General features: G+C 43.0%; 1 protein-coding gene across 1 annotated transcript in view; it reads right to left on the bottom strand.

The window, feature by feature from the left end:
• BMAL2 (basic helix-loop-helix ARNT like 2) overlaps positions 1-20,491 on the bottom strand; it is a 28,915-nt gene extending 8,424 nt beyond the window's left edge. Inside the window, exons 1-12 of the mRNA XM_070947782.1 lie at positions 20,463-20,491; positions 14,491-14,623; positions 12,450-12,488; positions 11,420-11,458; positions 10,641-10,798; positions 9,626-9,705; positions 6,844-6,936; positions 5,406-5,523; positions 4,112-4,255; positions 2,111-2,345; positions 1,058-1,164; positions 338-488 (exon numbers count right to left, since the gene is read on the bottom strand). Of these exons, the coding sequence (XP_070803883.1) occupies positions 338-488; positions 1,058-1,164; positions 2,111-2,345; positions 4,112-4,255; positions 5,406-5,523; positions 6,844-6,936; positions 9,626-9,705; positions 10,641-10,798; positions 11,420-11,458; positions 12,450-12,488; positions 14,491-14,623; positions 20,463-20,490 (1,325 nt within the window). The 5' untranslated portion in view covers position 20,491. The remainder of the gene's footprint in view (positions 1-337; positions 489-1,057; positions 1,165-2,110; positions 2,346-4,111; positions 4,256-5,405; positions 5,524-6,843; positions 6,937-9,625; positions 9,706-10,640; positions 10,799-11,419; positions 11,459-12,449; positions 12,489-14,490; positions 14,624-20,462) is intronic.
• Positions 20,492-24,556: the final 4,065 nt, after the last annotated feature.

Below are 24,556 nucleotides of genomic sequence, written 5' to 3'. Positions count from 1 at the left end.
TCAGTATTAGGACATCTCTTATGGATGGCTTCAATACCACGTTATTTCTGCACAAAGGAAGAAAATGTAGCTTCCTCCAAAAACAACAATTATATTCTTTAATGTATAAGAGGAAAATAAATGCTAAATGCCCCTTTTCGCTTATGAAACCATCCAAGAATGGTTGAAGCAGCCAGTTCCAAATATTTTATTTATTTATTTGTATCCCATCTTTATTTTATTTTTTTTGTTTACAAATAACAACACATTTTCTTCCATGCTTAATACTATGTAATTAAAATATAAAACAGAGCTATATAAAAACGTGCTGTTTTATAAAGAGTACTGAGAAACTTACAAAACAACGGTATTGATGGACACAATATATTCCAGTTCTTTGGTCCAGGGATTGGTGAAACTAAACCACTGACTTTTTAAGGTGACAAAAGAGCCATCTTTCGCTTTGAATTTGTAGAAATTCGTAAATATTTTTTCTTTGCTCTGTAACACTGCGGAAAAATAAAATTTTTGCAGAAAGAAGTTGTTCAGTTAAGACCAAAAATAATTTCTGCGTCAACCAAACGGGTCTTATCAACGTGTCAATTTCACGATTTTTGAGAGTTTTATATATTCTCTTGGTTAATCCATTAATCATACTGATTTCAATATAACAGTTGGGAAGAAACTGACCATCAAATCCAAAATTCAGCTATAAGGTATTTGCAAGTCAATTGAAGGGGAAATTTTAAAAGGTTCATTGTTTTGCTACGGTAGCCTTCTAAGGCTTAAAAACGTGTCATGATATCTTAGCAATCTTGATAATTTGACGGATTTACATTAAAATTTGCAGCCCGGTTGTATGTTCCACTCAACAAATCCACAAAGTTTCCTCACAAACATATCCGTCGTGGAGACCTTGTCAACCTGTCCATCTGGATTGTCTTCACTTGGCATATTTTGGAACATACTGTATTTTTCGGCGTTTGCTTCCCCAAAAACCTTAGTTTTTGGGGAGGAAAATAAGAAAAAAGCTGATTGGTGGGTGGATCGGCTTCCCGGAATAACCATTATATTGTACCTGTTTTGTGTTTTTCAGTTAGATGATTGTGATCATCCTGGTGGAAATACTCGTAACAAGACGTTCCTAACAGTTCTTGAGGTAAATATCCTAAAATTGCTGTCGCTCTGTGTCGGGAAATGCAAACAGAGTATATATATATATATAATCTACAAACTTCTAAAATGAACTTTCCCACAATTCAGTAGCTTTTTTGTAGTATATACAAAATAGAAAACATGTTAAGATATATGATCCGATCTGGTGAAAGTCATCCCCTCCCCTGCACACAAACTCACAAACACACACACACACACACACACATACATTTGAAATGTTTATAACTTCTTAGAGCCTTAGAATCTTATGAGAATAACTTTAATTAATTAGAACCTGGCAGTTTTCAGTAAACTTTATAAAACTTTTCATTACACTTGACAAAAAATTTAAAACACACTGGATACAGCCAGAGCGGGGTTTCAAATAATTTTACCACTGGTTCACCGCACACCGAAAATGTGAGAGCACACCTTCCACGCATATATGCAGAATTCCGTGCGTGCATGGCTTAGAAAACGTGGCTAAACAGGATGGCATAGGACTGGAGAGGTCACCACAATCGGTTCTCCTGAACCGGTCTGAACCGGCCTTAATACCACCACTGGAAACAGCATTGACTTGCTAAAGAATCACTTTATTTTGCCAATAGTTTACTAGAAGTACCGTGTTCCCCCAAAATAAGACCCTGTCTTATATTCTTTTGAACCCTGAAATAAGCACTTGGCCTTATTTTCGGGGAGGCGCATGGAGCAAGGAGCCATTTTATTTGATTTCCAGCTCTGTCTACCTAACCCTAACCAGAGCAAATGGCGGGCACCGGCTGTGTATGCACTTAAATATTTTTGGGGAGGGCTTATTTTCGGGGGAGGTCTCATTTTCAGGGGAAGGTTTATTTTCAGGGGAGGTCTTATTTTCGGGGAAAATGGTAGTATAGAAAATAGAATTCATATTCTAAATATTGAAACTTTATAGTGCCTTCTAACAAGGAGGTAAGACAAAACAAAAAATGCTTACCGTTGATCTACGAATACAAATTTCCCGTCCACGGCAAAGCGGGTTACAAATTCCGTGGGCTTGACTTTAATCTCAAAGCTTTTTTGTGGAATGGTGTAAGGGTGCAATCGGCCGATTGCCACCAGGCAATTAAAATTACCGCCCTCTTTCTCCGTATCTTCTTCAATCCCCACCTCATTCGTGGACCAGCTTTTCAGGTAACCGGTGCAATGAATAGTACAGTACTTTTTATGATCTAGGAGAGTCGAAACAGAAATGATTTTGATTTTGATTTTTTTTCCCCTGAGAATTTCTGAGGCCAAGAGCAGGAAATCGACGCAGGAGGCTACAACGTTTATCATTAAGATTCAGTTTTTAAGCATTATTCAATATATTTGATCCAAGGAAGTGTCTTTGTAATTTTACAAAAACATCGGGGCGCATACATACATAAGCATACATGAGCCATGATGGCGCAGTGATTAGAATGCAGAATTGCAGGCTAATTCTGCCCACTGACAACAGTTCGATTCTCACTGGCCGAAGATCTACTCAGCCTTCCATCCTTCCGAGGTCAGAAAAATGAGGACCGAGATTGTTGGGGGCAAAAGGCTGACTCTAAACAGCTTAGAGAGGACTGTAAAGCACTGTGAAGTGATATATAAGTCTAAATGCTATTGTCCTTCCTTCCTTCCTTCCTTCCTTCCTTCCTTCCTTCCTTCCTTCCTTCCTTCCTCCCTTCCCTTCCCTTCCCTTCCCTTCCCTTCCCTTCCCTTCCCTTCCCTTCCCTTCCCTTCCTCTCTTATTCCCCTTCTCATTCTGCTTCCTGGTGGCGCAGGGGTTAGAATGCAGTATTGCAGACTGACTCTGCCCACAGCCACCAGTTTGATCCTGATCAGCTCAAGATTGACTCAGCCTTCCGTCCTTCCGAGGTTGGTAAAATGAGAACCCAGATTGTTGGCAGCCATATGCTGACTCTGTAAAATGCTTAGAGAGGCCTGTAAAGAACTGTGAATAGTATATAAGTCTAAGTGCTATTGGGAGGGAGGGAGGGAGGGAGGAAGGAAGGAAGGAAGGAAGGAAGGAAGGAAGGAAGGAAGGAAGGAAGGAAGGAAGGAAGGAAAGCAGGCAGGCAGGAACACAGGCAGGCAGGCAGGCTGGCAGGAAGGCAGGCAGGCAGGAAGGCAGGTAGGAAGGCAGGAAGGAAGGAAGGCAGGAAGGAAGGAAGGAAGGCAGGAAGGAAGGAAGGAAGGCAGGCAGGAAGGAAGGAAGGCAGGCAGGAAGAAAGGCAGGAAGGAAGGAAGGCAGGCAGGCAGGCAGGCAGGAAGGAAGGAAGGCCGGAAGGAAGGAAGGCAGGCAGGCAGGCAGGAAGGAAGGCCGGAAGGAAGGAAGGCAGGCAGGCAGGCAGGAAGGAAGGCAGGCAGGAAGAAAGGCAGGAAGGAAGGAAGGCAGGCAGGCAGGCAGGAAGGCAGGCAGGCAGGCAGGAAGGAAGGAAGGCAGGCAGGCAGGCAGGCAGGAAGGAAGGAAGGAAGGCAGGAAGGAAAGAAGGAAGGAAGGAAGGAAGGAAGGAAGAAAGGAAGGAAGGAAGGAAGGAAGGCAGGCAGGCAGGCAGGCAGGCAGGAAGGAAGAAAGGCAGGCAGGCAGGCAGGCAGGCAGGCAGGCAGGCAGGCAGGCAGGAAGGAAGGAAGGAAGGAAGGAAGGAAGGAAGGAAGGAAGGAGCGAGCTGTGGTGGCACAGTGGTTAGAATGCAGTATTGCAGGCTAACTCACTGCTCATTGTCAGCAGTTCGATCCTGACCGACTCAAGGCTGATTCAGCCTTCTGTCCTTCCGAGGTCAGTAAAACGAGGACCCAGATTGCTTGGGGGCAAGAGGATGACACTGTAAACCGCTTAGACAGGTTCTGTAAAGCAGGGGTCTCCAACCAACAGTGCAACTTTCAACCACGTCATAGTACATCAGGATTACCAGTAAATAGTTTCGCTGAAAGAAAACCGTTTTTTTTTTAAATAATTCAACGATACCTTTCTTTTTTGAGTTGGACGAGGGCTCCTTCTCTTCCTTGACCGCGTTTTTGGTGTACTTGATGCGACAGAAAAACGAACGCCGAGCACCCGAATGCAGAGGGGAAGATCCCGCTTGGAAATCCATGCGAACTTGCAAACCAGCTTTTCAAGTTGCGTCGGAGCAGAATATACAAACATACTTTTGTAACAGAACTATGAATATTTTCGCAACACTATGACCCAATCCAACTGTCCCAGACCGACGAAAGACTAACACAATTTTTTAAAATAAATAAAGAAACAAATCAAAAAGAAAGAAACAAGTCCACATACAGTAACAAGAAGGGGCTATTTCAGGGGTGAAATCCAGCAGGTCCTGACAGGTTCTGGAGAACCGGTAGCGGAAATTTTGAGTAGTTTGGAGAACCGGCAAATGCCACCTCTGGCTGGCCCCAGGAGTGGGGTGGGAAGGGAGATTTTGCAATAGCCTTCCCCTAGGAGTGGGGTGGGAATGGGGATTTTGCAATATCCTTCCCGTGGAGTGGGAATGGGGATTTTGCAGTATCCTTCTCCTGGAGTGGGGAGGGAATGGGGATTTTGCAGTATCCTTCTCCTGAAGTGGGGAGGGAATGGGGATTTTGCAGTATCCTTCTCCTGGAGTGGGGAGGGAATGGGGATTTTGCAGTATCCTTCCCCTAGGAGTGAAGAGGGAATGGGGATTTTGCAGTATCTTTCCCCTGGAGTGGGGGGAAATGGGGATTTTGCAGGATCCTTCCCCTGCCACACCCACCAAGTCACGCCCACCTAGCCACACCATGTCCACCAAGCCATCCCCACAGAACTGGTAGTAAAAAAAAATGGATTTCACCACTGGGCTATATTACCCAGCTTCGGCAAATTATCGCTAGAAATTTGGCAAGTTAAATGCAGACCAACTGCCAAGTGTCGAAAATGTGGTCATGTGACTGGGGGGGGGAGCTGTCAAAACTGGATCGTAAGAAGCTTTTGGGGGCTGGGGGTGGGTTCCCCTAATTTGAGGACTAGCTGTATGTCAGGCCTTTTCTACTAAATGTAAGAAGAAAAATTAGAATAAGGGTCTCCAAACATGGCAACTTTAAGACTCGTGGACTTCAACTCCCAGAATTCCTCAGACCCCTCATTCAGAACATACATATTATTCATTTCTGCACAACATGTTATATTTTTATTCATTTATATCCAGAAGCGTTCATACGTGCATGATTGGGCTGATACACACTGCGGGAAAAATATTGCCCCGTCTTATGAAATGATTTTTTAATTGCATCCTTACTTTTGGTATCGATCAGTTTTTCTCTGGGCGAAGCATCCGAAGAGGACAGCTGTTCTTTGACTTTGGCCACGTCCTTCGGGTGAAGATAGTCAAAAAGGCTTTGCCCAGTCAGATGTGCCTGAGGGAACACAACATGGTAAGATTACTGACCCTGCCTCGACCATCTTAGTCAAAGAAGCCAATAAAAAATTTGGGAGTCTAATGTTTGAATGATTAAATAATTTCATCACTGTTATCATCTTTTCAATTCAGTAGAAATATTTGGTTTTTTTGGCCCTGTTCTAATAGTAGAAGTTATTTTATTACGGTCACAGACCAACATGGATAGGATAGGATAGGATAGGATAGGGTAGGGTAGGGTAGGGTAGGGTAGGGTAGGGTAGGGTAGGGTAGAAGAGAAGAGAAGAGAAGAGAAGAGAAGAGAAGAGAAGAGAAGAGATAGAATACAGAAAATAGAATATAGAATATAGAATACAGAATACAGAATACAGAATATAGAATGCAACGGAACGGAACGGAATGGAAAAGAGTAGAGTAGAATGCAGAAGTAGAATAGAATAGAATAGAATAGAATAGAATAGAATAGAATAGAATAGAATAGAATAGAATAGAATAGAATAGAATAGAAAATGGAATGGAACAGAATAGACTAGAATAACAATTTAATAATTGGTGGTGACTGTCGGTGGGCCTGTCAGTCAAAGTCTGCCTAATTAAGTATAACAAAATTTACCTACCTTCAAAAAGAGTACATTGGACTGATCTGATAATTGTACATTAAAAAAAAATCAGTATTTCCCAGATATTTTATCCGGTTTATGAGATGGGTCCGTGAGTCCTTATAGAAGGACAGTACAATATAGTTTCAATTAAGTAGAAACATTTCTTCTAAAGGTAAAGGTTCCCCTCGCACCTATGTGCTAGTCGTTCCTGACTCTAGGGGGCAGTGCTCATCTCCGTTTCAAAGCCGAAGAGCCAGCGCTGTCCGAAGACGTCTCCGTGGTCATGTGGCCGGCATGACTCAACGCCAAAGGCACACAAAACGTTGTTCCCTTCCCACCAAAGGTGGTCCCTATTTTCCTACTTGCATTTTTTTACGTGCTTTCAAACTGCTAGGTTGGCAGAAACTGGGACAAGGAACGGGAGCTCACCCCGTTACGCGGCACCAGGGATTCGAACCGCTGAACTGCCGACCTTTCGATCGACAAGCTCAGCCTCTTAGCCACTGAGCCACCCTTAATTTCTTCTAAGCTCTATTATAATAACCTCATTTCAATCAATGCCCGTCAAGATACTTCCATGCTGTAACCATGAGCACGGAGGGCCCATGTCTCAAATAACACCATTTGATCCTCGCTCTTCTGCCCAGAGCTTATGTGACATTTTACAGCAAATTCAAGGCTATTGATAGAAGAGTTTTAAATACTAGGCTACCTACTGGGTCATAATTAAGTATCTTGGAAACCGATTCGGAAACAAACAGGATTTTCCCTCTGTCGCATCCAATCACGAATAGGAAACCATCGGCAATCTATAAATGAAGGAGACCAAGATAAAACTGTAATGGATACAAGCAGGCAGTTCTGTAGTAAGAAGTCAGGTCAGGATAGAAGAAAGCGACATTAAAATGCTGGTATTAGCGTTTTCTAAGAAAAAAAGAAATCAGCACCATGGGAATTGTTTCGCCCTGAAGACAGAAAGACCCAAAAACAGTTGTGATATTCCCTTCACCTCCTTTTAGCAACTAAGGTTTTGCTCCTCCCAATCACAATCACAGGAATTTGTAGACTATACATTTCTACTGTAAGATATACCTTTCCAACGTTGCGGAGTTCTGAGCTTGGCTCTTTCTTGAAGACGTTTCATTCAGGGGTGAAATGCTCCCGGTTCGGACCGGATCGCCCGATCCGGTAGCGATGGCGGCGGGTGGTTCAGAGAACCGGTAGCAAAAATCCCTGCCTCCCCCCCCATGCCCAGCTGAGCCGCGCGATCATCAGAGGCTTTTTTTATTTATGTTTAAAAGCATTTTTTTCTACCACTTCTTCAGCCGAAAAAATGCTTTTAAAAGTAAAAAAAAAAAAAGCCTGTGATGATCGCACGGCTCAGCTGGGATCGTCAGAGGCTTTTAAAAGCATTTTTTCTAAGAGGTTGTAAAAAAATGCTTTTAAAAGCCTCTGACGATCCCAGCTGAGTTGCCTGATCGGCAGAGGCTTTTTCTCTTTTAAAAGCCTCTGATGATCCCAGCTGAGTTGCCTGATCGTTAGAGGCTTTTAAAAGCATTTTTAACGTTGAGGATAATTCATCAGTGAAACGGAAGTTGCCTTCAGAAGTTTTGAGTGCTCCATCACTGGAGGCTTTTAAGGAGAGTCTGGCAGTCGTTTATCTGAAATGTTATAGGGTCTCCTGCTAGAGCAGGGGGTTGGACTAGAAGACCTCCAGGGTCCCTTCCAACTCTATTCTTCTATAATCAAACAGATCCTAAATTTCTCTTCATCAGCTATAAGTCAGCCATTTTCATTTTGTTGCCTTGCAATCTTAGAAATGGGCTTCCTAAACTTGATAAGCTCTGAGCTAAATCAGAGTTTTAGAATTAGCCCTGTGGTATTTATAGAATTTATCCTCGCTTTCAGTTCTATATTTTAAGCCTCACGATCTCTACATGTTGTGCTGGGATGGGATGTGCGGTTGCTGAAATAAATCCTGATTCAAGCTAATCTTATTAATTATTTGCTCACTAAATACAGCTCAAGTTCTGGGGATTTGAATCGCTCGGATTTAATGGTGTGATTTTTTGGGGGGGGCGTGGTTACTTTAAATGACTTTCCAATGTGCCCTCAAGAGAAAATTTATATCATGGAGATAATCGGTCTGATCCCGTATGTGCTTTAAATGGCACATGCCTGGTTTCCTTAATTTAATTTTAAATTCACTGATTTATTCCTTAAATAGTGTTAAAACTTAAAACTAACTTGTGACAGTCTCCTTCTTTTATTCATTCCTTAAATGGTATTCAAATTTTAACTAAAACTGATGTGTGACTTAGCCTAGCTCATTTATTTACCTTCAATACGGTAGTGTTAAAATGTTAATTAAAGCTAATCTGTGACTTCGTGTAGGTCATTTATTCCTTAATAGTGTCAAAATGTTAATTAAAGCTAATCTGTGATTTAGTCTAGCTCATTTATTTATTCCCTAAATAGTGTTAAAATTCTAACTAAAACTAATCTGTGATTTACTTTAATTCATTTATTTATTCCCTCAATGGTATTAAAATTTTAATTAAAACTGATTTGTGACTTAGTCTAGCTCATTTTTTTATTCCCCAAATAAATGTTAAATTTTTAAATAAAACTAATCTGTCATTTAGTTTAGTTTAGTTCATTTATTTATTGCTTCAATGGCATACAATTTTTAATTAAAACTGATTTGTGATTTTGTCTAGCTCATTTTTTTATTCCCTAAATAAATTCCCTAAAATTTTAACTAAAACTTATCTGTGACTGAATCCAGCAAGCAGTTTACTAAATTTCATTCGGCTTACATCTTCATTTGCAAACTTTTAAAGCCCCAATTTGATGCAACATATATTTTAAGTCTTGTTTTAGACTAAGAGGCAGGGGTGAAATCCAGCAGGTTCTGACAGGTTCTGGAGAACCGGTAGCAGAAATTTTGAGCAGTTCGGAGAACCGGTAGTGGAAATTTTGAGTAGTTCAGAGAACTGGCAAATACTACCTCTGGCTGGCCCCCGAGAGGGGTGGGAATGGAGATTTTGCAATATCCTTCCCCCAGGAGTGGGGAGGGAATGGGGATTTTGCAGTATCCTCTTCCCCTGCCCACCAAGCCACGCCCACAGAACCAGTAGTTAAAAAAAAATGGATTTCACCACTGGTAAGAGGAGTACAAATTAAGACATTTCAAATGTGAAAACATCCAGACTGGAGTTTAAAAAGACTTGTCCCAATTTTTTTAAAAAGGAAGAATTGGAACATTATTCTGCCTGCAGCTGAAGTGTTCTTTTAAGCTTGTAATATTTTTCATATTCAGAATATTTCCAGATGCAGAATGGAGCCGTCTCTAAAGCCACAGGTCAAAAAGGGGCATTTGCACATCTGTTTATGAATAGTTTTGAAACTGGGATCTTGACTATAATGCAGGTGTAAACCCTGTTGGCAGATGCTGCTTGCAGAAATAGCAGGTCTCTCTCTCCACCTTTAATTTACCTTAAGGATGAGGTGTTGAAGTTCCTCGTCCTGCAAAAACGAAGGCTTATACCTAACTTCTGAGTAAGAACCGGTGGAACCTGCAAAATAGTTGTAAGAGAAAATTTAGGTAGAGAGGGAAGGAAGGAAGGAGAGGGAAGAGAGGGAGGGAAGGAAGGGACAGAAGGAGGGAGGGAGGCAGGCAGGTGAGGAGAAGGGAGGGAGGGAGGAAGAAGGAGGGAGGGAAGGCAGGCAGGCAGGCAAGAAGGGAAGGAGGGAGGAAGGAAGGAGTAGGGAGGTGAGGGGGCGGAGGAAGGAAGGGAGAAAAGGAAGGAAGTAGGAAGGGAGGGAAGGAAGGAAGGAAGGAAGGAAAGGAGGAAGGTGAGTAGAAGGAAGGGAGGAAGGGAGGAACGGAGGATGGATTCCTTAATTAACTAAAACAAATATACGAGACAAGCACTTATTAGAACTCAGAAGTGGCATTCTAAATCACTTTTCTTGTAACGCCCTGCTGATAAATTTAAATGAAGTTAAATCACTTTTATGGAAAACCCGCGTGAGATTTTTTTTCAGCCATATGCATATGAACCCAAGAACAAAACAGACAGGCAGGATGAAAGTCGCTGACATATTTCATTCATTAGTTAAAATGCCAGGAGTATTAAAGATTGAGTAACGCTCACTGCATGGTGAGTTAAGCACTGATCCATTCTCCTTGGCACAATATCGGTAAAGTGCGGGAAGAATGATTGTAGCTTTCACCATCTGAACTGGATTGATTACCACACCAACTTTAGACCTTTTTTATATATATATAAACCCGGAGAAAATAATGCGAATATATCTGCTGAACAAAACTCCGCATTGGTGACAGGGAGGGCATCCAGCCAGTAAACTCTCAGCTCCATTCAGTTGTCCAGGCTCCATCCCAATGCAAGGGATTATGGGATCCTTAAAAAAGGATGGTGATGATGATGATTCAAAAGGACAGCTTCTGAATCAACATTTGGAATTTTTGATAATATTTCGTACTTGCCTTTCATTGACTTTACATGCTGGACAGCCATTCTTAAGACGGTGAGCTTATCCATCTTACGAGCCACCGGACTGCATTGAGGTATCATAGCCGATAATTCTTCTATCAGGTTATTCATTTTGTCTCTTCGTCTTTTCTCTGTTTGGCTGTGAGCCTCCCTAAGTGGGGGGGGAGAAGAAGACCCAAAATCAGTGGTGGGTTTCAAAATTTTTTACTACTGGTTCTGTGGGTGTGGCTTGGTGGGCGTGGCATGGCTTGGTGGGTGTGGCTTGGTGGGCGTGGCAGGGGAAGGATACTGCAAAATCCCCATTTCCTCCCTTTCTGGGACTCGGGAGATAGAGAATAGATGGGGGCGGGGCCAATCAGAATTTTTACTACCGGTTCTCCGAACTACTCAAAATTTCCACTACCGGTTCTCTAGGACTGGTCAGAACCTGCTGGAACCCACCTATGCCCAAAATGTATTTCCCAATTAAAATTATCTCTCTCTCCACACCACTAAAATATTGTTGGCCAATTGCTACAAAGAAGCTCATATCTTCTTTCATATTTAAGTCATTCTTAAATATGAAACTCTGGGGGAAAAAATTGCAAAACTGATGTCTATAAAAAAAAAGTAATGATTCTATGTCACTAAAAAGAAAAAAAAAGAAAAGTACACAAATTACTTAAAAAAGAAAGTACACAGATATCTCTTGTTTGGGTATCACAATACCCAAAATTAATTTTAAGTTTTAATTTTCCTTTGGAAAATAAATTATGGTCTAATTTGTAGGTACCTGAAATACTTGATTTTCACATGCTCTTCATCTTCACTCCTAAGAAAAATGCTTAAAATTAAATGTAATGCAGCTGGATAAACACGGAGATTGATTCTACAATAATATACTGGTTATTACAAAAACATTTGCCCATAGTGGATGCTTTAAACACTTGAAATAACTTATCTAGTTCCATGAAAACAGGATAATTTAAAAAAAAAAAACAAGTTGTAAGAATATATGTTTATATTAGATAGTTAGATAGTTAGTTAGTTAGTTAGTTAGATAGATAGATAGATAGATAGATAGATGATAGATAGATATAGAATTTCCCCAGATATTCTTCCACAGTGCTAGAAAAAAAGGTTTCTTTATATTTATATCAATGAAATACAAACAAGATGTTATTAATTAGTGTGAATAAATATTTGAATAATCATTAAAAATTGAGAAATCATTAGCAGAATTTTCTAGCTGAAAAGTATTTTAATTTTAATTAGAGTTTGAGAGTAACCCAAATATTAAAAAGCAGAGAAATTTCAACCATCTAAAACATGAGATAGCCCTTGATTTACATCTGTAATAAAGTCTGGAATTATAGTCGTAATTGTGTGTGTATACACAGTCCTTTTAGATAATCTTTTTCAAATGCAATTCTAAAAAAAACTGATCATAAAATGAAATTTGGAGTTTTTCACTTCTATATTTTACTCAGTTAGATTATCATTACTTCTTCCAATCGACTAACCACCATTTAACTCGGGTTTGTCTGAATCAAGAACACTGAAAGTTCTTTTGAACTTGGTTTGTTTGAGCACACGCCCATAAGTTCTAAAGTTTTGAATATTTTTTACTAGCCAAACTAGAAATAGTCACTTGTGGTCCAACTGTGAAGCAATATTCTGCCTAACCATTTTAACACGTTTTGTAAAGTTCTGAGCATTTCCAGCTAATAGATTTTACTTAATGTTGGGTACGTAACACAGCCAAGAAGGTAAATTTCATCTCACTCTCTTTTTTTTGTTTTATTTTAGAGAAAACATTCTACCTGCTCTGGAGATCATCGCCCTCAGTGTCACAGGTATATCTAGGGAAAGAGAATTTAAATTCATCAGAAGAACGAAAAATCAGTACAACTGAAAATAAATCATGATTTGAAGATGAAGGATCTTGCAGAGGTGACTTAACTCCTTAGAGACAATACAAGGTAGATTCGCGTGATTGAGATGAACTAGAAAGCAGGAAATAAAAGCCAGCTGATGGTCGGAGCTACCAGTTCGCCCGAACCAATCCGAACCAGATGAATTCCACCTCTGATTGCAGCGTCCCAGCGTCGCTTGATCCCGTTTTGCGACCTTCTGACCAGCAAAGTCAACCAGGGAGCCAGATTCATTTAACAACCGTGCTACTCACTTACCCACTGCAGTGATTCACTTAACAACCGTGGAAAGTAAGGTCGTAAAACGGGGCAAAACTCACTTAGCAAATGTCTCGCTTAGCCACATAAATTTTGGGCTCACTTGTGGCCGTACAAGTGAGGGCTACCTGTAACGCAAAGCACGTTTCCTTCGGAGATGGAGTTTATTTCATAAACTCAAAAATAAAATTGACCATGGGCCTATGAAAAAGAGCAAGATCCCAATCCTCTAGCAGAGGGGTGAAAGAGCCACATGCGGCTCCAGAGCCACAGGTTGCTGATCCCTGCCCTAAACCATTCCAGACAATCATATAACAGATTCTTCCAGGAAGTTTAAAGGGCTAGATGTGAAACATCTGCTTTTCCGCCCCTGGATTCCTTTCCTGCCCTTTCTCCTTCCCTATCACACACACACACACACACACACACTTTGAAGGGGCGGAGTGCAGTTAGGTTAGTGTTGTGGCCCGCCAGCAGCCTGCGCGGATCGTGGCTGATCCCGACGAAGAGGAGGCTGGTGTGGTGTCACGCCAGCAGCCTGCACAGCCGGCGCTCGCGTCGGACAGCGAGGAGGCCGAAGAGGATGTGATGCCAGAGGCAGAGACTCAGCCAGGGCCTTCAGAACCTCCAGAGGCTCCTTCAAGTGGAGAGAGCGAAGTGGAGGAGCCTCTCCTCAATGCTCGGGCATGCAGGGCTGCCAAAAGGCCGGAGTGGCTACTCAGGAGGAGGAGGTCTACTCGAGAGTAGGGCTTGAGGGTAATTGGCCACTCCTTTAGCCTATTTAAGTTGCACGCAGCTAGTGCGTTCTTGCTAGAAACAACTATTATTATTATCAGAGTATTTTGGTTTATCATATCTTGTTTTCTGGGCTGGTTGCCAACCTTTGCCGGTCTTGTTTATTCTTGCTACTTAATAAATTTGATAAGGACCGTTGGTGTGTGTCAATATCCTCAGAAATCCAGAGCTGGGGCAGGACAGTTATTAAGTCAACCCAAACTGGAGCCTGGATAGCTCAACAGACTAAAAGCCTGTTATTAACATTCAGCTGTCTGCAATTATTGCATGTTCGAATCTCACCAGGCTCAAGGTTGACTCAGCCTTCCATCCTTTCTAAGGTAGGTAAATTGAGGACCCAGTTTGTGGGGGCAATAAGCTGACTTTGTATAAATATACAAAAGTATGAAGGCTATTGCTTAATGCACTGTAAGCCGCCCTGAGTCTCTGGAGAAGGGCGGCATATAAATCTAATTATAAAAAAAAAAAAAAAAAAAAATAAAAAAACTGGGAAGAATCTCAACATTAATCATTTTGCTTCTTCCAGGATTTCTTGCAGTTTCGCCGGCGTTTTTCCCCAGCCAGACATCTCCAATAACTACCCTAGCAACCCAGAATACTACTTTTCCCCCCAGGTACGACCATTGTATGTTTTTATCTCTCTCTCCTGTCCTGCAGGTGCCATGGGGTGAGATTGCATATAACAGAAAAATAATAAAAATCAGCACCGGGGGCCATCCGATATTCGGCTGCTTCCAGGAAAATTAATATCCATCCCATAAAAACAGCCGAGCTTACAAATCCAACATCTGGGGGTGTGGAATAACAGGCACAGTTCAATGCCAAGCAATCCGGGGTGTCATTTAACAACAACAAAAAAGTAAATATTCACACTTACTGAGTATCGGAGTCGCTCCCTTTTCGCTTTCTAGGAAATTCCGCCGTAAATGAATTTATTGAAGGGGCCACGGGAGACATAATGTTTGAGCCTGCCAAAACAACAGCCTGGTTTCCTTCCCCGGGAAGATTATCTGAAAACAGACAAAATATAGCATCCAAGCTGAAAGAGGAAGGGGTTGCTATTGGAATTAATTTGCTGAACCACGAGGGGGAAAGAATACAGACTCCCAAATTATCTCTACGTTGTTATTACAGTATTTATTGTGGCGCGTCGCAGAGTCAGCCAGATGTTCAGGCTGGATTTGGCATTTGCTGTATCTTATCAAGTGCCAAGGATTGGGGACAGATGTTGACGTTGGTATTAGAGGTGTCATTGTGGTATTATGGCTTACAGATGTTACTGTGGTATTATGGTTCACAGCCAGATGTTCAGACTGAATTTGGCATTTATCCTATCAAGTCCCAAGGATTTGGGACAGATGTTGATGTTGGATGATATTAGAAGTGTCTTTGCAGTAACTTTATGGTTTAGAGGACAGTCAGCCAGATGTTTACACTGGATCTGGCGTTGATCCTATCGAGTCCCTAAGATTTGGGACAGATATTGATGTTGGACGGTATTAGATGTGTCATTCTGGTGTTACGATTTACAGGACAGTCAGCCAGATGTTCAAACTGGATTTGGCTTTTTTCTCCGCCCATCAAGTCCTCCCCAAGGACCTGGGATAGGCTGGTGTGGCTGTTTGATAGCGTTAGAGGTATCGTCATCGCAGGATGTAAGCCATTCCGAGTTAAGCTGCCTTTGGCAATTGACTGATCGTGATTTTGTCAATGCCGAGAATCTTCAACTATCCACTATCCAGACTTTACCCCAAAGGTGATAACTGGACTTTCTGGTTTTTCTTTGAAGACCTTTCACTTCTCATCCAAGAAGCTTCTTCAGCTCTGGCTGGATGGTGGGGAATGGAAGGATTGATACTCCTTGCAGACAGCTGGTCATTTGCATCCTTTTAGAGAGTCGTTGAGGCCGCTTGGAGGTTTCTCTGTGTCCTCAGGGCCACCTGAGTGGTGCAAATGGAGCCTTCTTGGAACTGCTGAAAGGAGTTGTGTTGTAGACTGGAGATAGGAGGTCTCCATAGACATATATCCAGACTTTAATCTGTTTTATCTACACACGGTTTATATTAAAATATATCAAAATATATTTTTGGAGTGCGCAGAGATGGACAAGCTCACAAAAGAAATACAAGAAAAGGAGGGAACAGAATACTACATGGCAGGAGAGAAATGGTATGAGCGGTTAGAGGAGAGGTATAAAGGGCAAGGAAAGAGTAAATGAGGAAGATATAGGAGTTGAGATGTAGTAACAAACAAGCAAGAATGGAACGGACACAGAATGTACGATTGAAATTGAGTACCTTGTTATCTTTATGTATATAAATCAATATTAGAATCATATATATAAATGATAAATTGAAGTAAGGGAGAAAAATGGATACGGAAGAAATGTTTACTGAGGTGAAAATGTTGAAAAGAAGAAAATGTTAAAAATTTATTTAAAAAAAAAACTGTTTAATAAAAAATATTTTAAAAAAAGAAGAAGAAGAAGAAAATATATATTTTTCCACCAACTTGTATTCTCGTGCAGTAGCACGACTGGAGAAGACAATTACTTAAGAGACTAACAACATTGGCATTAAACCCTCTCAAGGAATTAGATCAAACGCCATCTTCCATTAAAAGCAGCCCAGGCTCTCTCTTCTTTCATCCAGCCAGCTGGTGATAGAGATATAATTTTGCTGATTATACACAACAGGCTGATTAGACAATAATTATCTGCCTTGGCCTCAACTGCCTATTTGTAAACTAAAACTCCAGTGGAGTTACTCCATTCTTTAGAAAGTTGCAGGAGATTATCCACAGAGGTGAAAGGGAGATGATGTAAGAAGGCCAACCGGAAACCTTCCACATTTTCCAACGGTGCAAATAAATGTCAATATTTCCGAGTTCTAAACCAGAAAGCCAGTCAGGTAAAGGATTACCAAGTGCAGGAGACAGAATTAATACAGGGTACAGAATTAATTCAGACTAACAGAGTTGGAAAGGAAGTTCGATCCTTGGTAGAAGCAGATATTTCAACTCTCTGGGCACAATGAGAATAGATCTGCTGAACAAAACTCTGCATTGGCGACGGGAAGAGCATCTGGCCAGTAAACACTCAGCACCATTCAATTGCCCAGACTCCACCCCGCAAGGGATTATGGGGTCATCAAACGACGAACAACAACAGAGACCCTAGGCCAGTGATGGCTAACCTTTTTGCCATCGTGTGCCACGAACGGGGGGGGGAGGTTTGCACGCATATGTGCTCACATTCATAATTCTATGTGCCCTGCCCCACGCATGCACACGCAACTCTCCCTCCCCACCCGCCACACCTGGCATGCAATGGCCTGGTAGGTCCGTTTTCCTCTCTGACCTGGCTCCAGATCCTCTCTATGCATCTGGGGAGGGCGAAAACAGCCTTCCCCACCTCCTCAGAGGCCCTCCAGAGGCCCAAAATGGCGCGATTCCCAACTTCTGGTTGGAAGTGACGTTTTTTGCTGTACCCAGCCGAGTCTCTGGAGCCAGGTGAGAAAGAAAAATGGGCCTTCCCCACCCATCCTCCGGAGGCAGGAAGCAGCCTGTCTCCCTACTTCTGGTGGGCCCAGAAAGCCCAAAAATTAGCTGGCATGCCCACTGATGCCTGATATATGACTACGTGTGCCACCTGTGGCATGCGTGCCATAGGTTCCCCATCACGGCCCTAGGCCATTTCAGACAAGTAGCTGTCCCAGTCTCGTCTTGATTCCTGTTTGAAACAAAGCATATTAAGCAACATCCCAGGAATCGTATAATATTAAATTATTGCCTCCAAGCCTTTGCATCAGACTGAGGTGACCCACTCATCCTGTTGGCTCACCAGAAGTTTCCTTCTCCTAAAGACCACGTAAAATGACATTTTCCCCAAGAATTGGAAATTTTGGTGGCCAATTTGCAGCTTTCTGGGCAGCAAGAGTAAAAACCTTGGCAAAAATATGCTCTTTGTCAAAACAGGATCCCAAGGTTTGACAGACACCGAGCAGTCTAAAATGCTTTAGATTGATGTTACTATTATTATTATAAACTTTTATTCTCCAAACATGAACCTCAGTCAACTAAACATTCAAAAATGCACCACAAATACCATTGATTGGCGCTAATGGTTGATACGAGTTGCTGCCAGCGTCCTAGGTGTCAACCAAGTACCTTCTTAAGATGTACGATATTCCAAGTAGCGCAGTTTTTTGCAGTTCCACTGGTGTTATTGCAGGAAGCTGCAATTTATTGACGTATCTTATAAAATTCTTGGACATGGTACCAAGTGCCCCGATGACAATGGGTATCACTGTTACATGCTACATTCTTCTTCTTATTATTATTATTATTACCCTGTTTCCCCCAAAATAAGACATCCCCTGATAATAAGCCCAATCGGGCTTTTGAGCACATGGCAATAAGGCCAAGCGCTTATTTCAGGGTTCAAAAAAATATAAGACAGGGTCTTATTTTTGGGGAAAACAAGGTAGATAGATAGATGATAGATAGATAGACAGACAGACAGACAGACAGACAGACGGAAAGACAGACAGACAGATAGACAGATACCCTGTTTCCCCCAAAATAAGACATCCCCTGATAATAAGCCCAATTTGGCTTTTGAGCGCATGGCAATAAGGCCAAGCGCTTATTTCAGGGTTCAAAAAAATATAAGACAGGGTCTTATTTTCAGGGAAACACGGTATTATTATTATATCTTCAATTCGATTCATAGTCTGAGACTGATAAAATTCTTAACAGTTCAAGTCCTAACCAAGGATCTAAGTAAGAGTTTTAAGGTAACGTCTGAGTATATAGGCAGTTCTGAGTAAGGTGAATTTTTTTCCCCCAAAGTCAGAATATTCAGGTCTGATAAGTTCAAAATTTCCATGTATCTGGCAACTCTTTGGGTGTTGCTCCAAGGGCTCCCATCACTATTGATGCAGCCACTGGTTTCTGCCTCCACAGTCGCTCAACTTCAATTTGCAAATCGTGATATTTTGTTGTTTTTTCCCAGCTGTTTCTCTTCAATTCATGCATATTTTGTTATTGCAATATCAATGAAGCAGACTTTTTTCTTTTCCACAATAGTGATGTCAGGTGTGTTGTGGGCCAGATGTCTGTCTGTTGGGATCCAAAAGTCCCACAGGATCTTTCTCCTTCTCCTTCTCCTCCTTTTCCTTCTCCTTCTTCTTCTCCTCCTTCTCCTTTTCCTCCTCCTCCTCCTCACCAGGAGTTGATAATAAACTCCAATTCAACTCATCTCCTCTCCTTGGATCTCACAGACTACTTTTCCCCATTCTGAAGCTTGGGGTGTATTTAAAAATCCATCCAACTCCATTCAAGATTTACCGCCAATGACTTTTCTTGCACTTAACAACTTTTGAAATATTCTGGGGGTAGGCTTCTGAATGAAAAGGGGAGGTGGGCGACCCCCCCTTTTTTTTTAGCTCTTTTTCAAGATTTACCGCCAATGACTTTTCTTGCACTTAACAACTTTTGAAATATTCTGGGGGTAGGCTTCTGAATGAAAAGGGGAGGTGGGCGACCCCCCCCTTTTTTTTAGCTCTTTTTATTTATTATTTTAACATTATTTTAACTCTTCCCTCTTTAGGAAGGAAGGAAGGAAGGAAGGAAGGAAGGAAGGAAGGAAGGAAGGAAGGAAGGAAGAGCAAAAGAGGAAAGGAAGGTCTGGGAGCTGCGGAGAGTGAGTCTTCGCTGAATATATATACATATATATGTATGTATATCTATCTATCTTATACACACACACACACACACACACACACAGGAAGAGAGAGACACAGAGAGAGAGAGGGAGAGAGAGAGAGAGACAGTGAGAGAGACAGACAGACAGACACACACAGAGCGACAGAGAGAGAGACAGACACACACAGAGACACAGAAAGAGAGAAACAGAGACAGAGAAACAGACACAAAGAGAGAGAGAGACAGACAAACACACACACAGAGAGGGGGAGAGAGAGACAGAGAAAGAGAGAAATAGAGACAGAGAAACAGACACACACACACACACACACACACACACACACAGAGAGCCATAGACACACACAGAGGGAAAGAGATGGAGAAACAGAGAAATAAGAAAGAGAGAGACAGAGAGACAGAGAGGAAGAGACAGAGACAGAGAGAGAAACACACAGAGAGAGACAGAGAGAAAAAAGAGAGAGACAGAGACAGAGAGAGAGACAGACACACACACACACACACACACAGACAGAGACACAGAAAGAGAGAAACAGACAGAGAAACAGACACAAAGAGAGAGAGAGACAGACACACATGCAGAGGGGGGGAGAGAGACAGAGAGAGAAAGACAGAGCACACACACACACAGAGACAGAGAAAGAGAGAAACAGAGACAGAGAAACAGACATAGAGAGTGAGAGAGAGAGAAACAGAGAGAGAGAGACAGAGAGAGACAGACAGACACATACACACACAGAGGGAGAGAGAGAGACAGAGAGAGAGAGAAATAGAGACAGAGAAACAGACACACACACACACACAGGGAGAGAGACAGAGAAACAGAGAAAGAAACAGAGCGAGAAACAGAGAGAGAGAGAGAGAGAGAGACAGAGAGGAAGAGACAGAGAAAGAAACAGAGAGAGATCCTGGGAGGAGGCAAGGAGCTCCAGGCGCAAGGAAACGAACGGAAGCTCTCCTTCTGCTCCCCACTTCTTGGGTCTCCCCATCCCTTCCCCACCGGCGAGGGGGCTTCCAACGACCTGAAGACTTGGGGGAGGGGAGGGGCGGGGGGGCTCCAGCAACCTGCTCTCCCTCCCTCCCCCTCGCCCGGCGCCTCCTACCTGGCGCTGCCTGCGCTCTCACCTGCGCCCTGGCCGGCCGCCTCCGCCATGGCCGAGGCTCCCCAGCGCCCGGGCGGCCGAGGCAGCGCTCCGGGGACCCCGAGGCATGGAGCGGCTCAGGCAGGCGGGGGGCGCCCGCTCCCCCTCTCCCTCCTCCGGCTGCAGGGGCTGCACCAGGGCACCTGCCCTCCCCCCGGGGGCTGCCGCCGCCTCTGCGCTGCGCTCGGCTCCGCTCAACCTGGCCGGGGCCAAGCGCGCCGCTTCTCGCGAGAGAGGCGGCCGCCTTGGACCGGGAGGGCTGGGACGAGCTAAAGGGGGGGGTGGGGGGTGGGAGGCAGGCAGGGACCCTCCTCTTCCTCTCCCCCCCCCAAAAAAAAAAAAGCGGCTCTGCGCTGCGCTTTCCAACCTGCGCTTTCCTGCCCAGGTGCGCCGTTGGAGAACCCTGGATCCAAACGCCCCGTCCGCACCTCCAAGGGCATTGGCCACCCGCGGTTCCCTAGGCGAGCTCAAGGGGGGGGGGGGCGGCTTCCTTGCAGCTTCTCTTCTCTTTTTTTCCCTTCTTCTCTTCCCTGCCCTTCTCTTCTGCATTCTCATCTCTCTTCTCCTCTCCTCTCTCCTGTCCTCCTTTCCTTTCCTGCTCTTTTTCTTTTCTTTCCTTCCCTTTCCTCTTTCCTTCCCTTCCCTTCCCTTTCTTTTCCTTCCCTTCCCTTCTTTTCTTTTCCTTTCCTTCCCTTCCCTCTTTCTTTTCCTTCCCTTCCCTTCTTTTCCTTTCCTTTCCTTTCCTTCTCTTCCCTCTTTCTTTTCCTTTCCTTTCCTTCCCTTCCCTTCCCTTTTTCTTTTCTTTTCTTTTCCTTTCCTTTCCTTTCTTTTCTTTTCCTTCCCTTCTCTCTTTCCTTTCCTTCCCTCTTTCTTTTCTTTTCCTTCCCCTCTTCCCTTCCCTTTTTCTTTTCTTTTCCTTTCCTCTTTCTTTTCTTTTCCTTCCCTTCCCTCTTTCCTTTCCTTCCCTTCTTCTTTTCCTTCCCTTCCCTCTTTCTTTTCTTTTCCTTCCCTTCCCTTCCCTTCCCTTTTTCTTTTCTTTTCTTTTCCTTTCCTTTCCTCTTTCTTTTCTTTTCCTTCCCTTCTCTCTTTCCTTTCCTTCCCTCTTTCTTTTCAAATGCATCCTCTGGCTGAAAATCTTAACGGGGGCTTATTTTTGGGGTAGAGCTTCTATTAAGAGCATCCTGAAAAATCATGCTAGGACTTATTTTCTGGTTAGATCTAATTTTGGAGGAAATACGGTACCAAATGCATCCATCTGGCTGACAATCTTAACTGGGGCTTATTTGGGGGGTAGGGCTTATATTACGAGCATCCTGAAAAATCATGCTAGGACTTATTTTCTGGTTAGGTCTTATTTTGGGGGAAATATGGTACCAAATGCATCCATCTGGCTGACAATCTTAACTGGGGCTTATTTGGTGGGTAGGGCTTATATTACGAGCATCCTGAAAAATCATGCTAGGACTTATTTTCTGGTTAGGTCTTATTTTGGGGAAAATATGTTAGCAAATGCATCCATCTCCCTGACAATCTTAACTGGGGCTTATTCTGGGGGTAGGGTTTATATTACGAGCATCCTGAAAAATCATGCTAGGACTTATTTTCCGGCTGGGTCTTATTTTCGGAGAAACGGTATATCTCTACACAATACCCTTTATTTTTCAAAGCCGCAATGTTGAAAGTCATTCTTCAGAGGTGTGCGATGACTAAAACACAGCCTTTCATAAAACGCCAGCTGTGAAGACAATTTTAAAAAAGTAAATGAAGGTACCCAGTGAGTAGGCCACCTCCGGCTTCGACTCTTTCAGAGTTTTTATTACTTCTTTTATTTCCTCCTCTTTTATTGAAATAAATGAATCTTGGCCAGCGAGAAGAGGGGAGGGGAAAACAGGTTTGGTAATAAAACACCTACAGAACTAGCCTAGGCTTGCTGAGAGTAGTTTTTAAATTGCTGAACCTGGATATAATTTCTCCCTTTGTGCATCTATCTAAAGGTGCTGGTAATCAGCATTTTATCCCCTAACTTGTATAAAACATCCTGCTGATTTCTTTTTGACTTTTGGGAGATGAGAATTCTTTTAAATATTTTGCATTAAATACTTTGGGAAGTTTTATATATATATATATATATATATATATATATATTTATTTATTTATTTATTTATTTATTTATTTATTTATTTATTTATTTATTTATTATTTATTACTTCGATTTATATGCCGCCCTCCTCCGAAGACTCAGGGCGGCTTACAATGCACTTATACCAATAGCCTTCATTCTTTTTGTATATACCTGCTTATTAGGGTTTTTGCCCCCCCTCCCCATAAGCGGTGTTTCTACAAAGTCATCTTATTGCCCCCACAATCCGGGTCCTCAATTTACCTACCTCGGAAGGATGGAAGGCTGAGTCAACCTTGAGCCTGGTGAGATTTGAACTCGCACTAATTGCAGGCAGCTGGCAACTAAGTGCCACATAACAGCACTTAGTCCGCTGCACCACCGAGGCTCTTGCGTCGTGTTCCTACATGACGATTGTAAAGAATATTCAAAGAGGAATCTTTGAGTGTGGTTTTTAAGCATTTGATTGTTCTTGAGCCTGTGATTTAATATCCTAACTACTCTGTCTCTGGTTTTTTTTTTCTCTCTCTTCCAGAGCCGTTTCTTTAAATGAATGGATATTTTTTATTTTATTTTATTTTATTATTGAATTTCTATACCGCCCTACTCCCGAAGGACTCAGGGCGGTGCACAGCCATGAAGTAAAACACATAAATATACAAAATTTAAAATCGAATAAAACGGATTAAATAAATTTGGCTGAATTAATACCCATTTAAAAATACCCATTTTAAAATCCATTAAAATTTAGAATTTACATTTAAAAGGGAGAAGATTTAGGCGAGGCCAGCTTGATGAAATAAAAGCGTCTTCAACTCGCGGCGGAAGGTGCGGAGATCCGGAATCCTCCGTATCTCTGGGGGGAGCTCATTCCAGATCGTCGGTGCCCCCACAGAGAAGGCTCTCCCCCTAGGGGCCGACAGCCGACATTGTTTGGCCGACGGCACCTGGAGGAGCCCCTCTCTGTGGGAGCGTACTGGTCGGTGGGAGGCTGATGATGGTAGTAGGCGGTCCCGTAAGTAACCAGGTCCCAAGCCATGGAGCGCTTTAAAGGTGGTAACCAGAACCTTGAAGCGCACCCGGAAGACCACCGGGAGCCAGTGCAGCTCGCGCAGGAGAGGTGTTACATGGGAGCTCCATGTTGCTCCCATAACCACCCGCGCGGCCGCACTCTGCGCCAGTTGGAGCCTCCGGGTGCACCTCAAGGGGAGCCCCATGTAGAGAGCATTACAATAGTCCAGACGAGAGGTGACGAGGGCATGAGTGACTGTGCGTAACGAGTCCCGATCTAGAAAGGGACGCAACTGGCGAATCAGGCGAACCTGATGAAAAATCCTCCCGGTCACAGCCGTCAAGTGCTCTTCTAAAGACAGCCGTGAGTCCAGGAGGACGCCCAAGTTACGAGCCCTTTCCTTGGGGGCCAATGATTCGCCCCCAATAGCCAGCGATGGCACCAGCTGACTATATCGGGACGTCGGAAACCACAGCCACTCGGTCTTGGATGGGTTGAGCCTGAGCCCGTTTCTCCCCATCCAGATATAAACCAGACAAGTGTTTTTTTTTTTTTCCCACGGTCTAAGGCTGGGCCAGATTCACCTAATTGCTTTGGTGGCTGGAGAATTCTGGGAGTTGAAGTCCACACCCCTTAAAAGTTGCTAAGGTTGAGAAATATTAAAGCTTAACATGTCAATCTGCTGCTGTTTGTTTTTTTAAGAGTACAAGGTTTGAAGAACCTAGAAGAGAGATACAAAAGAAGACTTATAATGAGGTGTTCTTAGTACTCTCTGAGCTTGGGTGTTTTCTTGCAGACGTTTAATGACCCAACTAGCTAACATCATCAGTGTTAGAAGGGAGTTGGATTTGCAGAGGAGGAGGAGGAGGAGGAGGAGGAGGAGGAGGAGGAGGAGGAGGACAAGGAGGACTGTGGGGGGTCCTTGGTACTCTCTGAGCTTGATTGC

This window comes from Pituophis catenifer, unplaced genomic scaffold (genome assembly GCF_029215685.1).
Source record: "Pituophis catenifer annectens isolate HBS135680 unplaced genomic scaffold, rPitCat1.0.hap2 SCAF_7, whole genome shotgun sequence".
In the NCBI taxonomy this organism is placed as follows: Eukaryota; Metazoa; Chordata; class Lepidosauria; order Squamata; family Colubridae; genus Pituophis; species Pituophis catenifer.
This window is presented reverse-complemented; position numbering and strand designations above follow the sequence as displayed.